Source organism: Athene cunicularia, assembly GCF_003259725.1.
Source record: "Athene cunicularia isolate RWA chromosome 1 unlocalized genomic scaffold, athCun1 chr1_part1, whole genome shotgun sequence".
Classification (NCBI taxonomy): Eukaryota; Metazoa; Chordata; class Aves; order Strigiformes; family Strigidae; genus Athene; species Athene cunicularia.
Genome location: NW_020799091.1, coordinates 57,579,794 through 57,599,773, shown reverse-complemented (window position 1 = coordinate 57,599,773; position 19,980 = coordinate 57,579,794). Strand labels below are relative to the sequence as shown.

General features: G+C 37.0%; 1 protein-coding gene across 1 annotated transcript in view; it reads right to left on the bottom strand.

Moving 5' to 3' along the window:
* Positions 1-19,980, bottom strand: part of ITGBL1 (integrin subunit beta like 1) — a 154,445-nt gene that overhangs the window by 61,723 nt on the left and 72,742 nt on the right. Inside the window, exon 8 of the mRNA XM_026845689.1 lies at positions 16,218-16,364. Within this exon, the coding sequence (XP_026701490.1) occupies positions 16,218-16,364 (147 nt within the window). The remainder of the gene's footprint in view (positions 1-16,217; positions 16,365-19,980) is intronic.

Sequence of the window (19,980 nt, the reverse complement as noted above, 5' to 3'; positions counted from 1 at the left end):
CCCCCCCGCCCCCCCCCCGCAAAAATCTGACAAAAAAGTTTCAAACTCTTAGTTATTTAGTTAATATAAAGAATGCCATCTACTGGCAATAACAATAAGTAGCACTGTTTCTAAGTTAGGTGTCGAAGGTTGCCACCTTCACACACTGCAAATGAGTCCAAAGGTCATTTAAGAATAGAAATCTCTAAATTTGAAACAAGGTGTTATATTCTAGGTTTCTCTTCAATGTCTATTCTTAATCATTGCCTTATGTTTGGAAACAAGTCCCTAGTAGGAAATAACAAGCTGGGATCATGACCCACTTAGAAAGAAGGAATTTTTGTATGTTCCACAGCATTATAAACACAGACAGTATGGGCATAGTTAGCTACAAAGTGGACATCTTTCATAATGAGAAGAAGGGCATGCGTAGCAAGCAAACAATAGTACTCCAAGCACACAGTTCCAAAGTTTGCCTGTATAAAGGAGGCAGAAGATGCAATCAAAAGATTCATGAGTAAACTGGTAGAGAAAGGAACCCCACTAGGCACATAGAGGCTCATGTTCAGTTCTCTGTCATACACCTTTCCAAAAATACTCATTGTTAAAGTGGTGCCATTTTGAATCAGGTATTTAGGCAATGACTGATTTATGACAAGTAAGTAAAGTAGATAGTAATTATTTATTACAGTACAAATACAAGAAAGAGAGGTTGTACATCATGCACTTTATAAAAAATTAGAAACAGCATGTCTTCAGACACTTGGGCTTTAAAACCATGACTATGACCCATGGAAAAAAAAAAAAAACAAAAACCAAAAAAAACCCTACCAAAACCAACTAAGCAACAAAAAAACCCAAGCCTAAAATAAAACCATTAATGTTTATATCTTTTTCATTGGCCCTTCTCTGCCTCCATGTCTCAGAGGAAGCAGATTCAAAAAGTATTAGTAACTTTATGACAGCAATTTCTTGGATCTGGTATTTCTTTGTCTTTCTGAAACCCTCTATAATTGTAAGAAACTTGTTTTGTTTAGTTTTACCCAACACTAAGCTTTCAGTTTTAGAACTGGACAGCTGAAATTCAAGTACATCTCAAAGAAATTATGATTTAATCAGAAATGTTTTGGGTTTTGGGTCATGTCTTGCTTTATTGGCTTTCTGAAGTGTGATTTGGATGACAAACTAAAGAGAACACGAACAAAGACAAATATCAGACTTCAAGTGTGCCATAAAATAATTTTCCTAACAGAACTGACAAAGCTGTCTGCTGAAAGTATTTTGAGCACTGGACAAATGAAGATGGCAAAGAAAGGGCAGAACATTTGAACCCATGGGCCTTTTACTTAGAAAAATTGCAGCAGTTCCTGTAAAAGAAATGCATTAATGGTATTCAGGAAACAAAGATGACATAATGTATTACAGCAATTTCTAGTTCCTCTTTGTGAAACACTATCTCAGAAAGAGATCTGCAACTTCTGGGAGAAAGACTTTGACTTGAAAGAAGACTCTGTTAGGAATTTCTCAGTAAGAAGACTGGCTTTCAACCTGACTTCTCTTTACTTTGAACCGTCACTAAACTTTGTACTAGTTTTCTCCAACATAAATTGCAGAAACAACTTTATCTTAGAGTTATTTCCCAAGGTTTCATATTGATATTTAGACTTGTATCTAAAAAGATTTCAGAAAGTATTAGTTTCTAACTATACTTCCCGCTTTATACTGATAACTGCAAAAATGGTCAATGAGAGATCAGAAGCCTAAATACTTCCTCCCAGTCTCACTTCTCCCCAGGTTCCTTGCTTGCTTCCATTTAAAAATATCTCTAGAAGCACTTAAAAGTAGGGAAACAATTCCACATCTCTCCCTCTCATGGAACTTATGCTATCATTTCAGTTTCCTGCACAAAACATGGATGCAACTGTTTATACAATCACAGAGAAAATAATTTAGAAGCACTAGCCACATAAAAGATGTTGCCAAGTTTTATCAATAGGTATTTGATAGACCTTTAAAACACTCATGAACTAATTTTCTAAAGAACATCTTTTAAAAGACATTGACAGCACTCATAACATTTCCTTTTTAGTTTCCTCGGAAAATACATTAATGAAATGTTACATGTTTTTGCAAGACACTGTTTTTTTCCTAATAAATCTTATTATTGATCACTGTGCACCTTCACACCAAATAAACCACTTCAAGGAGTAGTATAGTAAGAGTTCAGTTTAAATATCAAGATCATGGTGATTTAAATTCAGCACTTGCTAAAATGTATTAACTTCTTAAAGTTGCTTTGCAAATGAAAGATGGACTTTTGTTCCTGATAGAAAAGCCTACATACTTTGAAAATGAGATTGACTGACTTAATAAATCACTTCTATAGTGTTCTGACTCTTATAAATACCTGCCTCTCTAACGTATCAGTCAGTGCTTCATGCAAATTTGGCAAACAGCACTTCAGAATTTAACTAAAGAACAACATAACTATGGATATAAACATGCAAGGTTATTTTTGCCTATCAGGAAAAAAAAAAAAAAGTTTGCTTAGCTTTTTAATAACTTTATCCCTTACAGAATTTAAAAGTTTTTAATCTTTGTACCTCTATGCTTCAGATACACTGTACTGATACGCAGTTACCATGGGAGAGGAATAACTCATTCTGCACCATAAGCATGACACTGCAAAATGCTTGAAAAGAAATAATGAAGTCCTCAAACAAGAACTGTAACACAGATAAGCAAATAAGCACTGATTAGGCTAGAGCTTGGTCAGGTCTAAATTCAATTAAGAAAAAAGGGTGGGGTGTCATTTTTGTACCAGGAAAAGTTTAAAATTATGCCATGAAGTCCAGGTTTCCTTTCCAAAGAGCAAATTCTGGAAAACAAAGCATCATGGTATTCACCAACAACCTGAACACTGTCAGCTCTTAACAGTATTCAGCTTTAAAAAATGCCATTTGAATTTTCAGGGCCTTTAAGGTATCTTTAAGTAAAAATTTTTATAATAGAAAAGCAAAAGGAAGAAAAAAAAATCAACTACTCAGTCAACCTGGAAATCTATTAATCTTCTGTCACACCATACAAAATCAATTTCGGGACAGCACTGATCCATTTATTTTACACAAGCTGCTGTCTTGAAGAAGGCGCAGAGTAGGTAACAACTTCAGAGGAGGCAATGGGTCCTTGGCAAGGTGCACTGGTAACTTTGCTTTCTTTCACCTTTTCCTGTGGGCCACATAGATACCACACCAACCACAGTGAGGAAAGAAGGTCAATCTTCATTACTGTAACAACAGCACAGTATTTGATATATGTCTCTTTACTAGTCAATTAAACGGGATTGGGACTGTTCCCTGGCTCTGAGGCCAACTGGCGCAGACGAGCTGGCATTCGTACTACCAAGCTGTCTTTCATGAAGCTGACCTCATCCAGACTGCCTAAGGGGACCAGTCACTAATCCACGCTAATTCCTGAACTATAATCAGGAAGTGTTTGGAAAGAATACTAGCTGGCACAGGGCAAAAGTGGGCCAGTGACTGTTCTAACTATCTGACATTATAGGCAAGCAAGCTGCAGTGCCTGGGGATGATCCATAGCACTATTTAATTTACTAGTCTAGATGTCACTGCTAAGGCAGCTCAAAATGTTCCATAAACTACAACAAGATACTCAGAAAAAGGACTCATATCTGCATATCAACAGCAGAAGTTCTTTGCTGCAGCCCACACAGACTTCTATTCATTTTATTTGTACTACAGTAAAACATTACAGTTGGGGTAAATAATTTCATAAACTGGTGGGATTTATAGAACTCAAATGCAAGAACCTAAAGGTTAGCTTGATAGTCATTCTCTTTAAGGACAGTAGGGAAAAGTGACCCATGACAATTCAGAAATATAGAAGTGGGCAAACTGACCTCAATTTAGAGGTACTATCATTCTCCTGAAAACAAAGGCTTGAAGTATCTCACATTTTGATGTCTAGACAAATTCAAGAGATGAACCTCACACAGATTATTCTACTGTGTTTACCACAGCTAGAATATTTTTAACATGACTTCATTTTCCCCCTCTGTAGGCAGCTGTACAGATAAATAAAAATGCTCTGCTGTGCCTATACCAGTCAGTTCTGCATTTCCAAATCCGAGCTGATTCAAGCCGTAATGTTTCAATATATATACATTTATTACGGGGATGAATAAAAAGTTTGGCCTTCATCTCGCTTTTTGCTGCAAAGTACAACTTCATGATTTTATATCAGGTATTTATTCTAGTCAACAAGCTGTGAAATCTAATCAGCTGTCACACATAAACATGTACACACACCTCAATTGCTTCTTTTTTCCCATCAGAGTTTCTTTTGGAACGCCTACTGTTACTGTGATCAAACTACAAATACTTGATATACCAAAGTTAGGAAAGAAAAGGTACTTAAAGGTACTTCCATTTAAATAGCTGCTGTGCTTCTGCAAATATAAAACGAATCTGCATCTCTCTCTCATGTTGTCTGCATTGCATAAACATTCCTTCATACAATTACCCTTGCACATTTCAGTGAATAATTTTTTCAGCAGTGTGAATCCTTCCCATATCTCTGCAAGTACTCAAGACATTGATAAACCCTGACTTCAGGTCAGACGTCATTTTTGAAATGAACCAAAATAGGATGACAACTCAGAGTAGCAAAAACTCTGATCTACTTTAAAAATTATTATTAATTTTAACTGGTTATATCATCTCTGACTGGAATGAACAGCTTAAGTTCTACCTCCTTAAAAACTATTTTGGTATATCAAAACAGTAAGTAAATTTGATGTTTGTTAGGCATCCTTCAGCAGAAACTAAAGAAATTTTACCGCAAACCTCCGACTATCAGGATTTACTGCTTAAGTCTATGCAGTTTCTCCATCTAATATTGACAACAATATATTTCCTTTCTAGACTCTACAAGAACATACTATCCATCAAAGGTGTTCATGTGTTGGAGGTTTATATGCAGCTGACTATCCAGTCAAATGAAAGAGACAGACTAAAGATTTAAAGGAAGCCTAGCACAAATGAGTGTCAGTCCATTCTTTGATTAGGTAATGGCAATTATGATAATTACATCAATCCACAACAGTGAAATGTTCTAAAATTGCATGCCTGCTGCAAAGCGTATCACTTGCAAGAACGCACTTATGCAAAGCTTTGACTGAACTTTTTGAATACTAAGCATGTTCTTTCAGTTGTAAACAGCATGTTAGCCTGATAATTTAAGACTGTGATCTATAACATCTTATTAATATAGGGTGAATTTTTCTAAGATATCTGCATCACCTACAGACACACATCTCACTGGAACGTAGAGAACAGACACTGCTGAAAGTCTAACACAAATTCACATACAACACTATGGAAAAACTATTATTTCTCACATACTCTTTTTCTGGATAACAATTTCAATGCTGAGACTTTTATATTATAAAGACAGAAGGTAAATACATTACCACAGAATCATGGAATGGTTTGGGTTGGAAGGGACCTTAATGATCATCTAGTTCCACCCCCTGCCATGGGCAGGGACACCTTCCACTAGCCCAGGTTGCTCCAAGCCCCGTCCAACCTGGCCTTGAACACTGCCAGGGAGGGGGCAGCCACAGCTTCTATGGGCAACCTGTGCCAGTGCCTCACCACCCTCACAGTGAAGAATTTATTCCTTATATCTAATATAAACCTACACTCTTTCAGTTTAAAACCATTTCCCCTCATCCTATCACTACACTCCCTAATAGAGCCCCTCCTCATCTTTCCTGTAGCCCCCTTTAAGTACTGGAAGGCTGCTATAAGGTCTCCCCAGAGCCTTCTCTTCTCCAGACTGAATAACCCCAACTCTCTCAGCCTGTCCTCATAAGGGAGGTGCTCCAGAGCCCTGATCATCTTTGTGGCTCTCTTCTGCACCCACTAGAGCAGGTCCATGTCCTTCTTGTGCTAGGGACCCCAGAGCTGAAGACAGCACTCCAGGTGGGGTCTCACAAGAGCAGAGTACAAGGGGAGAATCACCTCCCTCAACCTGCTGGCCAAACTTCTACTGATGCAGCCAAAGGATATGGTTGCCTTTCTGGGCTGTGAGCACATATTGCTGGCTCATATTCTGTTTTTCACTCACTTCTATTGTAAAGTCCTTCTCCGCAGGGCTGCTCTCAATCCACTCATCACCAGCCTGTATTTGTGCTTGGGATTGCCCTGACACATGTGCAGGACCTTGTCCTTGGTCCTGTTGAATTTCATGAGGTTTTCACAGGCCCACCTCTCCAGCCTGTCTAGGTTCCTGTGGATGGCATCCCTTCACACAGCTTGGTGTCACTGGCAAAGTTGCTGAGGGTGCACACAATCCCACTGTCCATGTCTCCAACAATGTCTCCAACAAAGACATTAAAGAGCACTGGTCTCAACACTGACCCCTAAGGAACACCACTCATCCCTGCTCTCCACTTGGACATCAAGCCATTGACTGCAAATCTTTGAGTGCGACCATCCAGACAATTCCTTATCCACTGAGTGTCAATCCATCATATCCATGTCTCTCCAATTTAGAGAGAAGGATGTTATGCAGGACAGTGTCAGATACTTGCAAATGTCCAGGTGGGTGATGCCATTGCTCCTCCTTTATCCAACAATGCTGTAACGCTGTTGTTGAAGGCCATCAAAATTGTCAGGCACAATTTGCCCTTAGTGAAGCCATGTTGCTGTCACCAGTCACCTCCTTATTTTCCATATGCCCAAGCACAGTTTCCAGGATCTTGCTGAGCAGAGGTGAGACTGACTGGCCTGTAGTTCCCCGTGTCTTACTTTTTTCCCAGTTTAAAATGGGGTTTTATTTCCCCTTTTCCAGTCAGTAGGAACTTCACTGGAGTGCCACAACTTGTCAGGTATGATGGACAATGGCTTAGCCACTTCATCTGCCAGTTCCCTCAGGACCTGCAGATCTATCTCATCAGGCCTCATGGAGTTGTGAACCTTCAGGTTCCTTAGATGGTCTCAGACCTGATCTTCTTCTACAGTGGGTGGTTCTTCATTCTCCCAGTCCCTGCCTTTGCCTTCTCTGACATGGGCAGCATGGCTGGAGCACTTGCTGGTGAAGACCGAGTCAAAAAAGTCATTGAGTACCTCAGCCTTCTCCATATCCGGGGTAACCAGGTCTCCTGTTTCCTTCTGGAGAGGGCCTACATTTTTCCTATGTTCTTTTATCCCTGACATACCTATAGAAACTTTTCTTGTTGCCCTTGACACCCCTGGTCAGATTTAATTCTCTCAGGGTTCTGGCCTTCCTAATCTGATCCTGGTTACTCATACAGTTTCTCTGTATTCCTCCCAGGTTATCTGTCCTTGCTTCCACTCACTGTAGGCTTCCTTTACATGTTTGAGCTTGTCCAGGAGCTCCTTGTTGATCCATGCAGGCCTCCTAGCAGTCTTACCTGACTTCCCCTTTGTCAGGATGGCTCCTGAGCTTGAAGGAGTTAATCCATGAATGTTAACCAGCTTTCTCAGGACCCTATTCCCTCCAGGGCTTTTTCCCATGCCTTCTACATTATGTTCCCTGCTCTGTTAAACAGGAAGCCAAGCTCAAACAATTTGAAAAAACAAACTTTCCTGAAAAAAAACAACTATGCCAAAAGACACTCTAACAATCACTGAATATTGATAGTTAGAAAACAGCCAAAGAGACTCCCACCAACTGAAAATGCAGGGAAGATGCAGGCTAAGAACAATTAAGCAAGACTGGAATACAGATGAGACTATGTAAAATACTTCAACAAATCCATATCTCTCCAATTTAGAGAAAAGAGAGTCAGGGGGGACAGAAGTCCAGGTAGATGATACCTGTAGCTCTTCCGTTGTCCACTGATGCAGTCACTCCATTAGATTACTCAGCCACGATTTGCCCTTGGTGAAGCCATGTTGGCTGTCTCTCTAACCTCCTAGTCTTCCATATGCTTTGACATATCTCCCAAGAGGAGCTGCTCTATGATCTTGCCAGGCATGGAGGTGAGGCTGACTGGTCAGTAGTTCCCAGGGTCCTCTCCTTTTTACCCTTTTTAAAAATGGGTGTGGTGTTTCCCTCTTCCCATCACTGGGGACTTCATCTGACTCCCATGGCTTTTCAAATATGATTGAGAGTGGCTTGTCAACAACATATGCCAGTCCCTTCAGGACCCTGGGATGCATCTCAATAGGTCCCATGGATTTACGTATGTTCAGGTTCCTCAGGTGATCTTGAACCTGATCTTCTCTTACAATAGGAGGGATTTAATTCCCTCAGTCCCTGCCTTGAGATTCAGGGGCTTGAGATATGTGGGACAAATCTGCTAGATTACTTGTACTGAGCTATCTTGATCTTCCAGCAGATATCAAGGTGACTGAAATTGCTTGTGATTAGGAAGGCTTCCAATCTTGAGGCTTTCTTCAGCTGTCTAAAGAAGGCTTCATTTACATCCTTTCTTGATCAGATGGTCTGTAGCAGACACCTACCACACTCATAATAAAGAATTATATATGAATATATCACATATGAAATTATTTCTATATGATATATTTATGTAATTATTCATAAATATACCATATATAAATAATTGTGCCTGCCTCTTGCATATCCATTTAAACATCAGAAATTCTTTTGTCCTACACTGCTTTTCTTAATGGTGATAATAAAATAAAAGATATTTGAATCAAAAAAAGCTATACTGAAAAAGAGCATGTCAAGTTATTCTCACTGGGAAGGGGCATCTGTGGTTGTTATTCTGTCAGCCACAAATGCCATGGTTTCAAGATTCCTTTGTTATATGGGGCTTATATCACATAGTCCTAATTCCTAAGTATCATCCTAAAACAGATATGTTACTTTTCCTCTGTTTTTCACCTCTTTCAAACTTCTCACTGTGAAAACAAGTGGGAAACTTCAGAGCATTACAAAGTCTATTACAGAAATTTTTGTGAACTACTTCACTCCTACAGTATCACCTACATATCAGAAACAACTTCCAACACACCCTGCTTCTACCAGAACAGATTAAAAAAGCACTTATGCGGAAACAAAGTACTTCTGGAACCATATATTTATTACTGAGTTATAAGCACCACAGGTATGGGTTCACTGCCGATACAAAATGTTCTCTTGATTTGTAGTCCTTCCTTGGTTCCTCTGTCCCTACTTGCTGTCTTCCCCAAAAGACAACAGTAAAAGACAAAAACAATAGCAAGGAGTGCTGTAGGTGGGTCACTGACAAAGAAGTAGATTTTTCTACAGAGAAATACTGAAGTATTGAGCTCCTGAACATTTTCTGATAAAAAAAGAGATAAATATATTTTTAAAAAATCATAAATGGAAAAAGGTGAAATATTCTCAGCAGTTCCAAACTGGCTTTCCTTAAAAAAAAAAAAAAAAAAAAAAAGGCAGGTTCCTGAGGGTCCTGCTTCAATTAACAGAGAGAGGCTCATATGGAGTCTGAATCAGAGAAGCAGTTTAAAATCAGTGATCTAAACTATTTGACAAACAAATCTGGGAGGAGTGTGATGCAACTACTTATCTGTATTTTTCTCTCTTAGACTTCAGCAGATTACAAGGGGAGTTCAGAGTGCCACTCCAGCATATAAGCGCATACCAAATTGTACAGCAAATACTGTTATGCCAGCTCATTCAGCATTAAAGTACCAGTACAGTAGAAGTGCCTCTCTGCTTGAAGCACACAGATGTATAAGGGAGCTCAGTCTCAAAGCTGCTGAGGTGGAAGCTAGAGACATGATGCATGACTTGCATTTATGTTCTGTTGTTGTTACACCAGCTAACAGCATTACTTGCTGCCAGGCTGTCTACTACAGTGCTTTAATTAAGACCTCCTTGAGAATGCAGGGGTCATGCAGAATGAATGAAAACAGCAGGCCAAATTCAGAGATGATGTACATTAGAGTAATTTACACTTCAATTAAATGTTGCAATTTGCATAGTAAGAGGCTGCACTAAAGAGCGGGTAGCAGGGAGAGTAACCTAGATTTTACCTTAGGACTGTTTACATTTTTTTGCTCTAACCCCATCCTGTCACGTATAAAGTACAGTGAATTGCTCAAATGGCAACTTCTACCATCATATTCCTTTATTAAGTCAAAAAGCTTTAGAAACTATGTTTTTCTATAGATATCTAATAGAAATAGGAAATTTTTTTGGTTGATTGGTTTGGGCAATATACTAGAGGGGGATCCCAAAGTCCCTTAATACATAACCGCACTTAGAACAAAAGAACCAGAACTGTGAGGACATAAAATTCTAGTAAATAAGGCTCCAATGGTAATAGCAATGAACTAGTTTTCATGATCTGGCACGTGCCACCAGCAGGCCTTCTGCTCTCTTAAGGCATCATACCTATCTGCAGAGACTTATCTGTTGGGAGAGATGAGCATTACTGCATTACTATATCATCAGATTGGCATTACTATATTACAGTTTGAATAGATTTAAAAATCTTGAAGATACACTGAACAATCTCAATCAAACACTGATATGAAACTTATTTGCACACTGAATATTTTATGTCATATTTATGATCAGTCATGTGAGACTTCACAAAGATCACAAGAGAAACGCATAGTTACACCTGCTTTTATGCACATATTTAGCACATTTATTTTATCTAGTTTCCATCCTCTCTTGTCAGTACACAGATATGATTTATTCCATGTGTTTCGCTTTCCTTCTGCATTATCACGGTGTGTTGTATCAACTGGAATTTACAGCATTTCCTGTATCATCCAAGGCTTGGATGAGCTATGTTTCAGGGCAGCATTAAGTGCATATTATACAATAGTACAGACAAGCTGTCCTAAAAAAGACAGCAGTCACTGGGCAATGGCACTGCTCTTTGGGGTCATCATTGACCCTTATCCCTGATCTTTGTTTCCAGACTCCAGGAGATGGTATCCTGCAGACTAGCAATATGCATTACAGAATCCAGCACTGAACACAAAGGATTGATTCACAGTCTCAGTTCACCACAACAAATCCATACCCATCCATTGAGCACTGTTGCTCTTCCACTAAGTCAGTCAACATCTGAATTTTAAATAGAGAAGTAAAAGCAAAGTTACTGTAAAGTAACTATGTCGGTAAACATTCAAAATGCCATACAACTTTTGAACTCACAAATTTAATATTTTGAAAATGAGTCTTATGAGAGTTTGATAAAACAACAAAAATCTTTTTCAGTACCCGATAAAAAAACCCTCTTCGTATTTTAGATAGACAATGCTAGAGCACAAGTCTAAGGGGCAATTTCATAGATAAAGAAACAGTTTCATTCCCTCCATATGACAAATAAATAAAAGCAATAATAGAAAAGATTAAAATGGTAAAAGACAATACCAATAAGATGTGTCATTTATCTGTCTTTGGACTACTGCCATGGTATGGTTGCCTTCACTAAGGGTAAGTGATGAGAACAAGATTATTTTAAAAAAAGCTCTCATCTATTATTCTCAAAACCTACTCTTTACTTCCAGTTCTCTTACTGAAGGCTTTTTTTTTATTAAAAATATTTTAAAATCTTTTTTTGCCGTAAGGGGAAACTCAAGTGAGTGATGTGCATTTAAAAGAGAAAAGTGGTTTGTCTTGTCCCTTAACCTTGACAACAATATGTTATCTCTTTATTTTTTACCATAAGGATTTTTTGGTGTGTCTTTTCCTTTATCTCTGACACTGGTCTTGTACAGTGTGTTCTTAAAAGTGACAGACTTTCACTGTGAAAGTATTACATTTATAGTGAAAAGTCATGCAGCAAGCAAAAAAAACACTCTCAGGAATAAAAGTGTAGACTTATTCACTTTATGTGAATGAAGCTGGCTAGAATCTCTCCTTGTCCTCAACATGTTTTTGTTGGGAAAGTAATTTTTTGAAAGTACTTAGCAATAGTGTATTTTAATTCTCAAAATTTTCATTTGATGCTTCTCTCCCATTATATATAACAGGAACTAATAAAGGTAAAGACAGCTTGACTGATGTAACTGATTTATATTTCCTCTGCCTTTATAACATCATTTGAGAACACAGACATTCTCGCTTACTGCTCAACATGTCAATATAAAGCCTTCTCCCTCCTTCACCTACTGAAGCACCTAAGAAATGTAAGACCGTGGTGAAATGTATTTTTGGAAGCATCTCTGCTCTCCCTACATGCTGACCAGCAACCTTGTAAGTGTTTGTTATTCCTTTGAGTGATTGGGGAAAATCAGGAAGGGAATTACAGCCTGGAATAAAAGTTCAGTTTCATTTGCTCTCAAGAGAGCAAAATGCAGATTGAGAAATTGTAATCTATCACATTTTATAAATAGTGATTATCTAATTAGGTCCTGTTCTTCACGACAGCCTTTTAATTCTCTTAAAATTTTTAATACAACAATATGTACCACAATATATTAAACACTTAAAAAAATGCTTCCTATCACTGTTGTTTTTTTTTTCTCTATCTTTTTTCTCTTGCTGAGGTTACATGACATAGTTAAGGGAACCTGGGATTCTCAAAATCTGGGTGGCACAGTGCAATTCTCTTAGTTTGCATTGCTGATGCTTTCTCAATTTCTGCCTATGTAGGAACATAATTTGCCTTAAAGATAACTAATAAAAATTTGGGTATATTTATATAAAAACACCACACTTTACATGAAAATTTAATATCACAAACATATTATGTCGTTGAATCATAAAAAAAGTGAAAAATTAGGCTAACATTCTCTTTTCATTTCCATTCATCATTACCTGTAAAAACAAAGTATAAGGTATAAAATAAGCACCTTACCAAAATTAAGTTCAAAGATTTGGTCCCTCAGACTGATTGAAAATTTTTGAAGAGTACCATTTTGCCATGATTTTTGTGCTAATATTATACAATTTTATGAAGCAAAACAAAGGAGATATATATATTTTTTTAATGTAAGCCCCTACCATCCCAAATCTCTCACACAAAACTATACAAATTCCAAACCTTTTTTTAATGAGGAATTTAGAGGATTTGGTGGCTTCATTTGTTTTTTGATTGTTTTGTTTTTCCTGCTTAATCTTCTGTAATTATTGTTGAAGATTTTAAGGACTGAAGTGGAATTGTTGGGAGTTTTATAGCCTTTCATACCAGAAAGTTTTGCAAAATGCACAAAAACCTAAAAACAGCCAGCCAAATCTTTGAAGGACTCTTTCTTCATTGCTTCCTCAGGCAGCATAGATTTTTTTTTTTCCTACTGCTTAAGTCAAGGATTATCACATTTTGAAATCATACTTAACATTTCAACAAGAAAATATCATCTAAGAAATGTAATTTTTGTTAATCTTGGGAACAGAATATCACAACTGAAGTTTCAGACTCCTCCATCTGAAAATTTGTGTATGTCAGCATTTAGAAAGAGCCTACAGAAAGAGACCGAATTGTACCAGTTCTACCTTTTTCTCACTACAGGTCTCAGCTATCTATATGGTATTAAAAAATCTAAAAATGCTTTGGTTTTCAATGTCTTTGTCCAAGACCATAGAAGTGATTTCAAAAGAGTACATTATCTGTCACAACTGTTGTTGACTAACCTAGAAAGAAAAGGTACAGATGAATAGAAAACATTCTTCAAGGAAACGTAATACATGGTAAGTCAAAGTCATGCACCTGCATCTCTGGGCTGTTCTGCATCCTATTCCATACATGAATTGCTTTACTAAAAGATCCCATTAAATAAGAATGTAAGTACTAAACTTCTCCAGCAGTGCAGTGGATTACTGATCTGTACAAGGACTTACAGTCTTTGTACCACAGCCAGTAGAAGAATACTACAAGGAGGTTACCAAAACAATAATGTTGAAATGGAAAAGGTAACACTTCCACTTCCTTTGGAACTTCCCCTTGTTCACACAAGGACTTCAGAAAAATTGGGACTGCTGTTACAAGGTGTTACATGCTGTTACATAGCCTTTCCCATCCTAGAAGACTTGATAGAGGTTGCAGTTGATTGGAAATCTTTGTTTCATTTGCTTGTGTAACGCTTCTGCCCATGACAAGCTATAATGACAAGTAGTAGGATTTTCAAATGGGACCAAAGAATTTAACTGTGCAAGTCCAATGACAATTTTTCATAGAAACTAAACACCTACATCACTCCAGCAGTACAGGAATTTTCTCACTTTTTTTATAATATCCAAAATATGATGGAAGAAGGGAAATCCAGGGAGTCCAGGGTAAAAAAAAAAAAAAAAACCAAAAAAAACCCACACCACAACAAAAAAAAAACCACTAGCCAGTAAATTAAAGTTGATTAGACTAAAATCTCTTTTCTCCGTTTCTCTCCCAATTACCTAAAATTGCTGATAGAACTAAAACAAGATATCGCATTCCATTTTAAAAGAACAGTTTTCATGGGTACTTTTTTAAGTGTGGAATGCAGAATCTCTTGTGCCTTCATTACAGTATCTGTCCTATCATACTATGTCCTAGATCTACGTCTGCTATTTGCACTACTCATAAACCTTGTTGATCTCTTCTTGTTTGGAACTCAAAGGAAATTCAGTGAAAGCCACTATCAATTAAGCTTTTTGTTACAACAGGTGCAGCTTGCACTTTGTTTGAAAATTTTGACCAAGAGATCATTCAGTCAAATGAATTCACCTGAAAGGGACTTATGTCACTGCCAGTATGACAACAGGAGAACACTGCTAGCAATAATTCTCAGGTGGGTTTTTTTCAGAAAACCAAGAGGACAGAATTACTGCCATTAATATTGAAATCTTTAAACTCATTCTTCTCACTATATTTAATAAATATTTTCAAATTTTAAAATACAAATAGAACAATATGTTCCATAACTTATGACTGTATCTTTATTGAAATTAAACTTGGTTTTATGACTGTCATTCTTTTCTCTGTCATTTGACTCTCATAGTGCACAATGCAATTAAATCATAGAATTGAGTCCAAATGCTCAACAATCACAACTCCTAGTGAAGTAGATGAGAGAAGAGACATTCGGCATCCAGAGAACAGCAACAGAGCCAGCCAGTGTTAAAAAAGAACACAACACAGTAACAAAATAAATCAAATGTCAACACTCCTTTCTTTTAGTTATAATTCTTGCAATCATGAACAATAAAATGCAGTTAATTCTCTACAGAATGTAGAATTATGTTTCACCTAACTTGTAGCCAAAAACTCCTTTGAGAATTTTTATCAAGAAGAGAGATGTAATTCACTGCAGAACTGTAGCTTAATTAAGAAAAAAACAAGCAACAATCTGTTAATACATAATTCTTAAGATACACGTAATGCTGCCTTTACTGTTATGAGCTGCTACACATTTACAGGGAAAGATAAATACAATTACCACAGTACTAACTTGGGTGGACAGCTTACAATTTTTGTCTATGTGAGATAGTATTAGTGAAAGAAGAAATTGCAAATGAAATGACATTTAGGGTCAAATGCAATAATTCAAGAGTAGCTTTAGACCTTTCCCAGCAAATACTTAAGTGGGCAGAATTCACAACAACTTCAATTACCAGTTCTAGCAAAAGTCGGTCTCATATTTACTTCTCTCTCTTTTCTCTGCAGTGACAGATGACAATTAGCAGGTCCTTTTCCTTCTGATAGGTTTCCTTTTGCTTTCAATATGTATTTCAATTGTACGTATGACTTAGGATTTTTTTTTAGTCAAAGCTTTTGAAAAGGCAACAGTGTCACAAAGAAATGCTTTCAAATGAAAAGCCAGTGGCTAGCTAGAAAACTGCAGTGAAGAACAACTGCATTTTAGAAGTCACTCCTGCACTCAGTAGGGCAGGTTCTTAGGCAGTCTAAATCCAAACTCTTACCACAATGATGCCACAATATTTTACACAGGCTGAAAATCTCTGATTTTGTCAAAAAATGCATAGAATAGGTTTATATTTTTAATGTATCTTTAGTAAAAGCGTAACTATAGTAATCTTCAAAGCATCCTTTAAATCCTCCAAAACAAATATTGAGATGTGTAAAATACATACATATACAAAGCAGTAGATGACAGGAAAAATAGTGACCTTTGTATTCTCCTACCTTCTCATAAGTCACCTTATGCAGGTGTGATTCATGCACAGTGAGCCAAGAAAGTTCACATTTTTTTAGTACTAGTAATGCTGGACATCTGTAAAAGTTCTTTTAATGGAAGTACATTTTAAGGGCATGAAACTTCTTCCAGAAATGTGCTTACCTCTTCCAGAGCAGGGTAAATTAGAATTTCCTTGGCATTTCTTAGCACTTTCCTCAGCTGATAATGGACAAGAACGTGGATGTTCACACTTCTTCCCAGTCCATCCTTCTTTACAGTCACACATTCCACAGTTACACTGTCCATGACCTTTACAATCCATACAATTAAAGATTAGTCTCATACTGATGATAGATATTAAAACCTCATGATTAGATGTACTTTATCAAAGCTGTGGTTTCATTAAGTAATCAGATTGGCAAAAAAATACTATCAACTCACTATACCTATTTTTTTCTGAAAATAGAACTGGTCTATCATTCCATTTAAGCCATATTTCCTTTAAATTATTTTTCTTAAGGGATGTTTTGGCACATACTCCTCATGCAGAAGGGTAGAATAGAGGTTACAAATACACATTTCATCACTGTCTGGAAAAGTGGGGTCATCATAAGGGAATATTTCATTTACCTTTACGTTCATATTTTTCTACCACAGTTGTGATATATTCTCTAAGTAATATGTCAATACCATATTTTATCTACTTGCAACCAACATGATCCACTAGAGACAAGCAAAGTTACACCAATTCCAAGTCTCAAATCAGTGCCGCCTTCTAAATAGTGAAATGCAAATAATAAAATACTGGACATAATCAATTCTCATTTCAATAGAGTAGTTGAATGTGGTTTTGGCATCTCATTAGCTAACTTGAGACTTCCTGACCATGTCTGAATGTAGCAACGTAAATGCAACTTCCACTGTGCAAACTGAGGTGAGGAAAAGCAACTTATATACAGAAGGATTTCTGGAAAGTTTCTCAAAAAAAAAGAAAAAAGACAGTCAAGAAGTTAGGGGTGAATCCCTCCTGAGAACTTCACCTGGAAAGCCATTTAAACAATCTATTTCCTCTATATGATTGATAACATATCCAGACCAAGAAAAAACAAGCTATTCACCCAGCTTCCTTCATTGTGAGATTCTTTGCATAAAGCAGTGGGATTCTGGCAATACAAAATGTTCTCTGCACTGGATGACTAAAGCTTGAGCATCAGCAAAAACATTCCTCGCTAGAAAATCAAGTATTTATTTTCATAAACAGAAGGTTAGATCTTCTCTCACAATTTTCACACAGTCATCATTCACTGGACACAGGATCCCAAAGAATTGCTCTGATAGTCCACTTCTCTACCAAGGTTCTTCTTGAAAACTATAGCAACACATATTTTGTATCTCTTTCTAAATGTACTTGCATTTTAAGACTGGCTTATATTAAATTTCTAAAACATATGCATTTATGAGTTCACAAGGAGAAACTGGGAGGAAACAAGCATTCTACAAGTTATCAGAATAGTTCCCAGAATACAAGCCTTATTAATTTCACAATAACTTCTCTTTATATTAGTTATTTGTTTTATTTGAAAAGCATTAAAGGCTTCCTCTTGTTTAGAGGGTAGATTTAGATTAAATATTAGGAAGAAATTCTTCACTGTGAGGGTGCTGAGGCACTGGAAGAGGTTGCCCATAGAAGCTGTGGGTGCCCCCTCCCTCGAAGTGTTCAAGGCCAGGCTGGACGGGGCTTTGAGCAACCTGGGCTAGTGGAAGGTGTCCCTGCCCATGGCAGGGGGGTTGGACTAGATGATCTTTGAAGGTCCCTTCCAACCCAAACCATTATATGATTCTATGATTCTGTCCCTTGCTTTCATGTGTACCTGCTGACAGGCTGCGAATTGCACATATGTTCCCTGATCCAGATAGATATTTATGAGATGATGATGTTCTTTCATATATTTTCTTTGCTAGAGCCACAGCGAAGGAGCTAATGAGATGTGTGAATGTAAGAATTTTCTTACATGAGCCTTTTTTCTATGTCAAGTCATGAAAGCTATTCTCTCTTTAAAGGAAGAGAATCACTTTCATGTTGCAAACACCTGTGAAAGAAAATCATTCAGTAACATACTGAACAGCACTTCAGATGTTAAAAGAAGGCATCCAGTTGCCAATATGAGGTACTGCAAATTGACAGTCAGCCCAAGGCATATGAAGCTTCTGGAGGGAGCTGCTGTTGTGTGATGTTAAATCTTCACAGCAGGGTTGTCAATTCCTGTCATTTGTAGTTTATGAAATAAACATAGCATTTCATTCAGTCACAGTAAAACTCTTTACATATAAAAATGATTTCCTATCATTTCAATCTGCTACTCAGGACAATGCTATTTCCTGTCTCTACATATTAGGTAGGCAGAACAAGACAGGAAAAGTTTTGTATCAGCTCTGTTTGATGTAGGTTTTAAAAGAGCTAGCTTATTCTCCCTAATTTGACTAATCCCTCCTGGATTCATCCTAAATCAATTGACAAATGATTGTGAGGAAAAATGGGATATTTTAAAGACACATTTAACGCATGTACACTCTGTGCACTAAGTAAATTTATTTCATATAGACAAATAAAAAAGATGTCCAATTAAAATTATGTGAGTAAATCTTTGATTTAATTGCAGATTCTGTCTACCCCAGTAAACCAAAATTAATATTTATGCATCTTGTCCATTTCTCAAACAGAACTAAAGAGCAGGACTGTAAGACACTGTTCACATTGCTTAATGTGAAAATGGATTTTCAGCACAACCTATTTGAGGAATGCATACCTGGATGGTCAGCTAATGCCAAATTAGGCTTTTCAAAAACATAATGGTAAAGGAAGGGATAAGAATAAGAAGTAGTACTAAAATTTTTGCTGATTAGATAGAAAAACTAAGCTATACCTCAACGTGAGTTTTAGTTACATTAAGCAAGCCATATGAGTACCTCCTTTTGTATCTCTTGTAAGGTTTGTTCATTTACAGTTATGTCTGTGTAATAAAGAACACTGTACCAGTCCTTGCTCTAATGTCAAACGGCAATATCTTCCCCCCAACTCCTTTGTAACTGTCCATACTTTTTTACACTCTGCTTTCTTACAACCATTAGCACTCTGGGCAGCAGCAGCAGAAATGGTAATAATGTTCCAGAAAGAGGGAGTTCTAGCTCTGTTTCAGTGATGCAACATTAGTTGTAGATGCTCCAGGTTTGCTTTAATCTAAGTAGGTTTGAAACTCTTGTGTTCACCCTCAACTACAGAATACATTTACCATGTTGGCTTTTTAGCCTTGTATTCCTTAGATGATGCTGACATTTTGAACAGTCCCTGAGTGCTAAAAACATACTCAGCAACACAACAATACATTCAAAAATTGACAGCATCCAAAAGTCAATCCTCTTGCTGCTCTCATGACTGCAGTTTTACATCCTTCCAGCTTATTAATTAAATAAGCCTACATAAAACTTGTAGGTGGCTGAAACAGTAACAAGCAAATGAATTCACTGAAGATTTTCAGAAATGCTTCTTTTTTCCCCCCTTGTTTTATTAGTTACTGATTCATCAATATTTATTAAAAAAAAAAAAAACAAAAAAAAAAAACCACACAACCAAACACAATAGCTGAGAAACCTTTCCCCTTGATAACAGGGGAAGAAGATAAAAATTTTATGTATTATAATGTTTGTTTCAGCTTTCTCTCCCTATTACAGACAACTCCTATGATCTTTCTTTGAGGGATGTCTCATTCTAGTAATAAGAGGAGAATATACCACATCATTATTTTCCTCAATGTGACTGCATTCTTCCTATTATTAATTAGGCTAGATTAGATTTCTACAGGACTCATTAGAGCTGACAACCTGTAATCTGTCAAATCCCTTTGAAACTACCCTCATTTATTTTGCA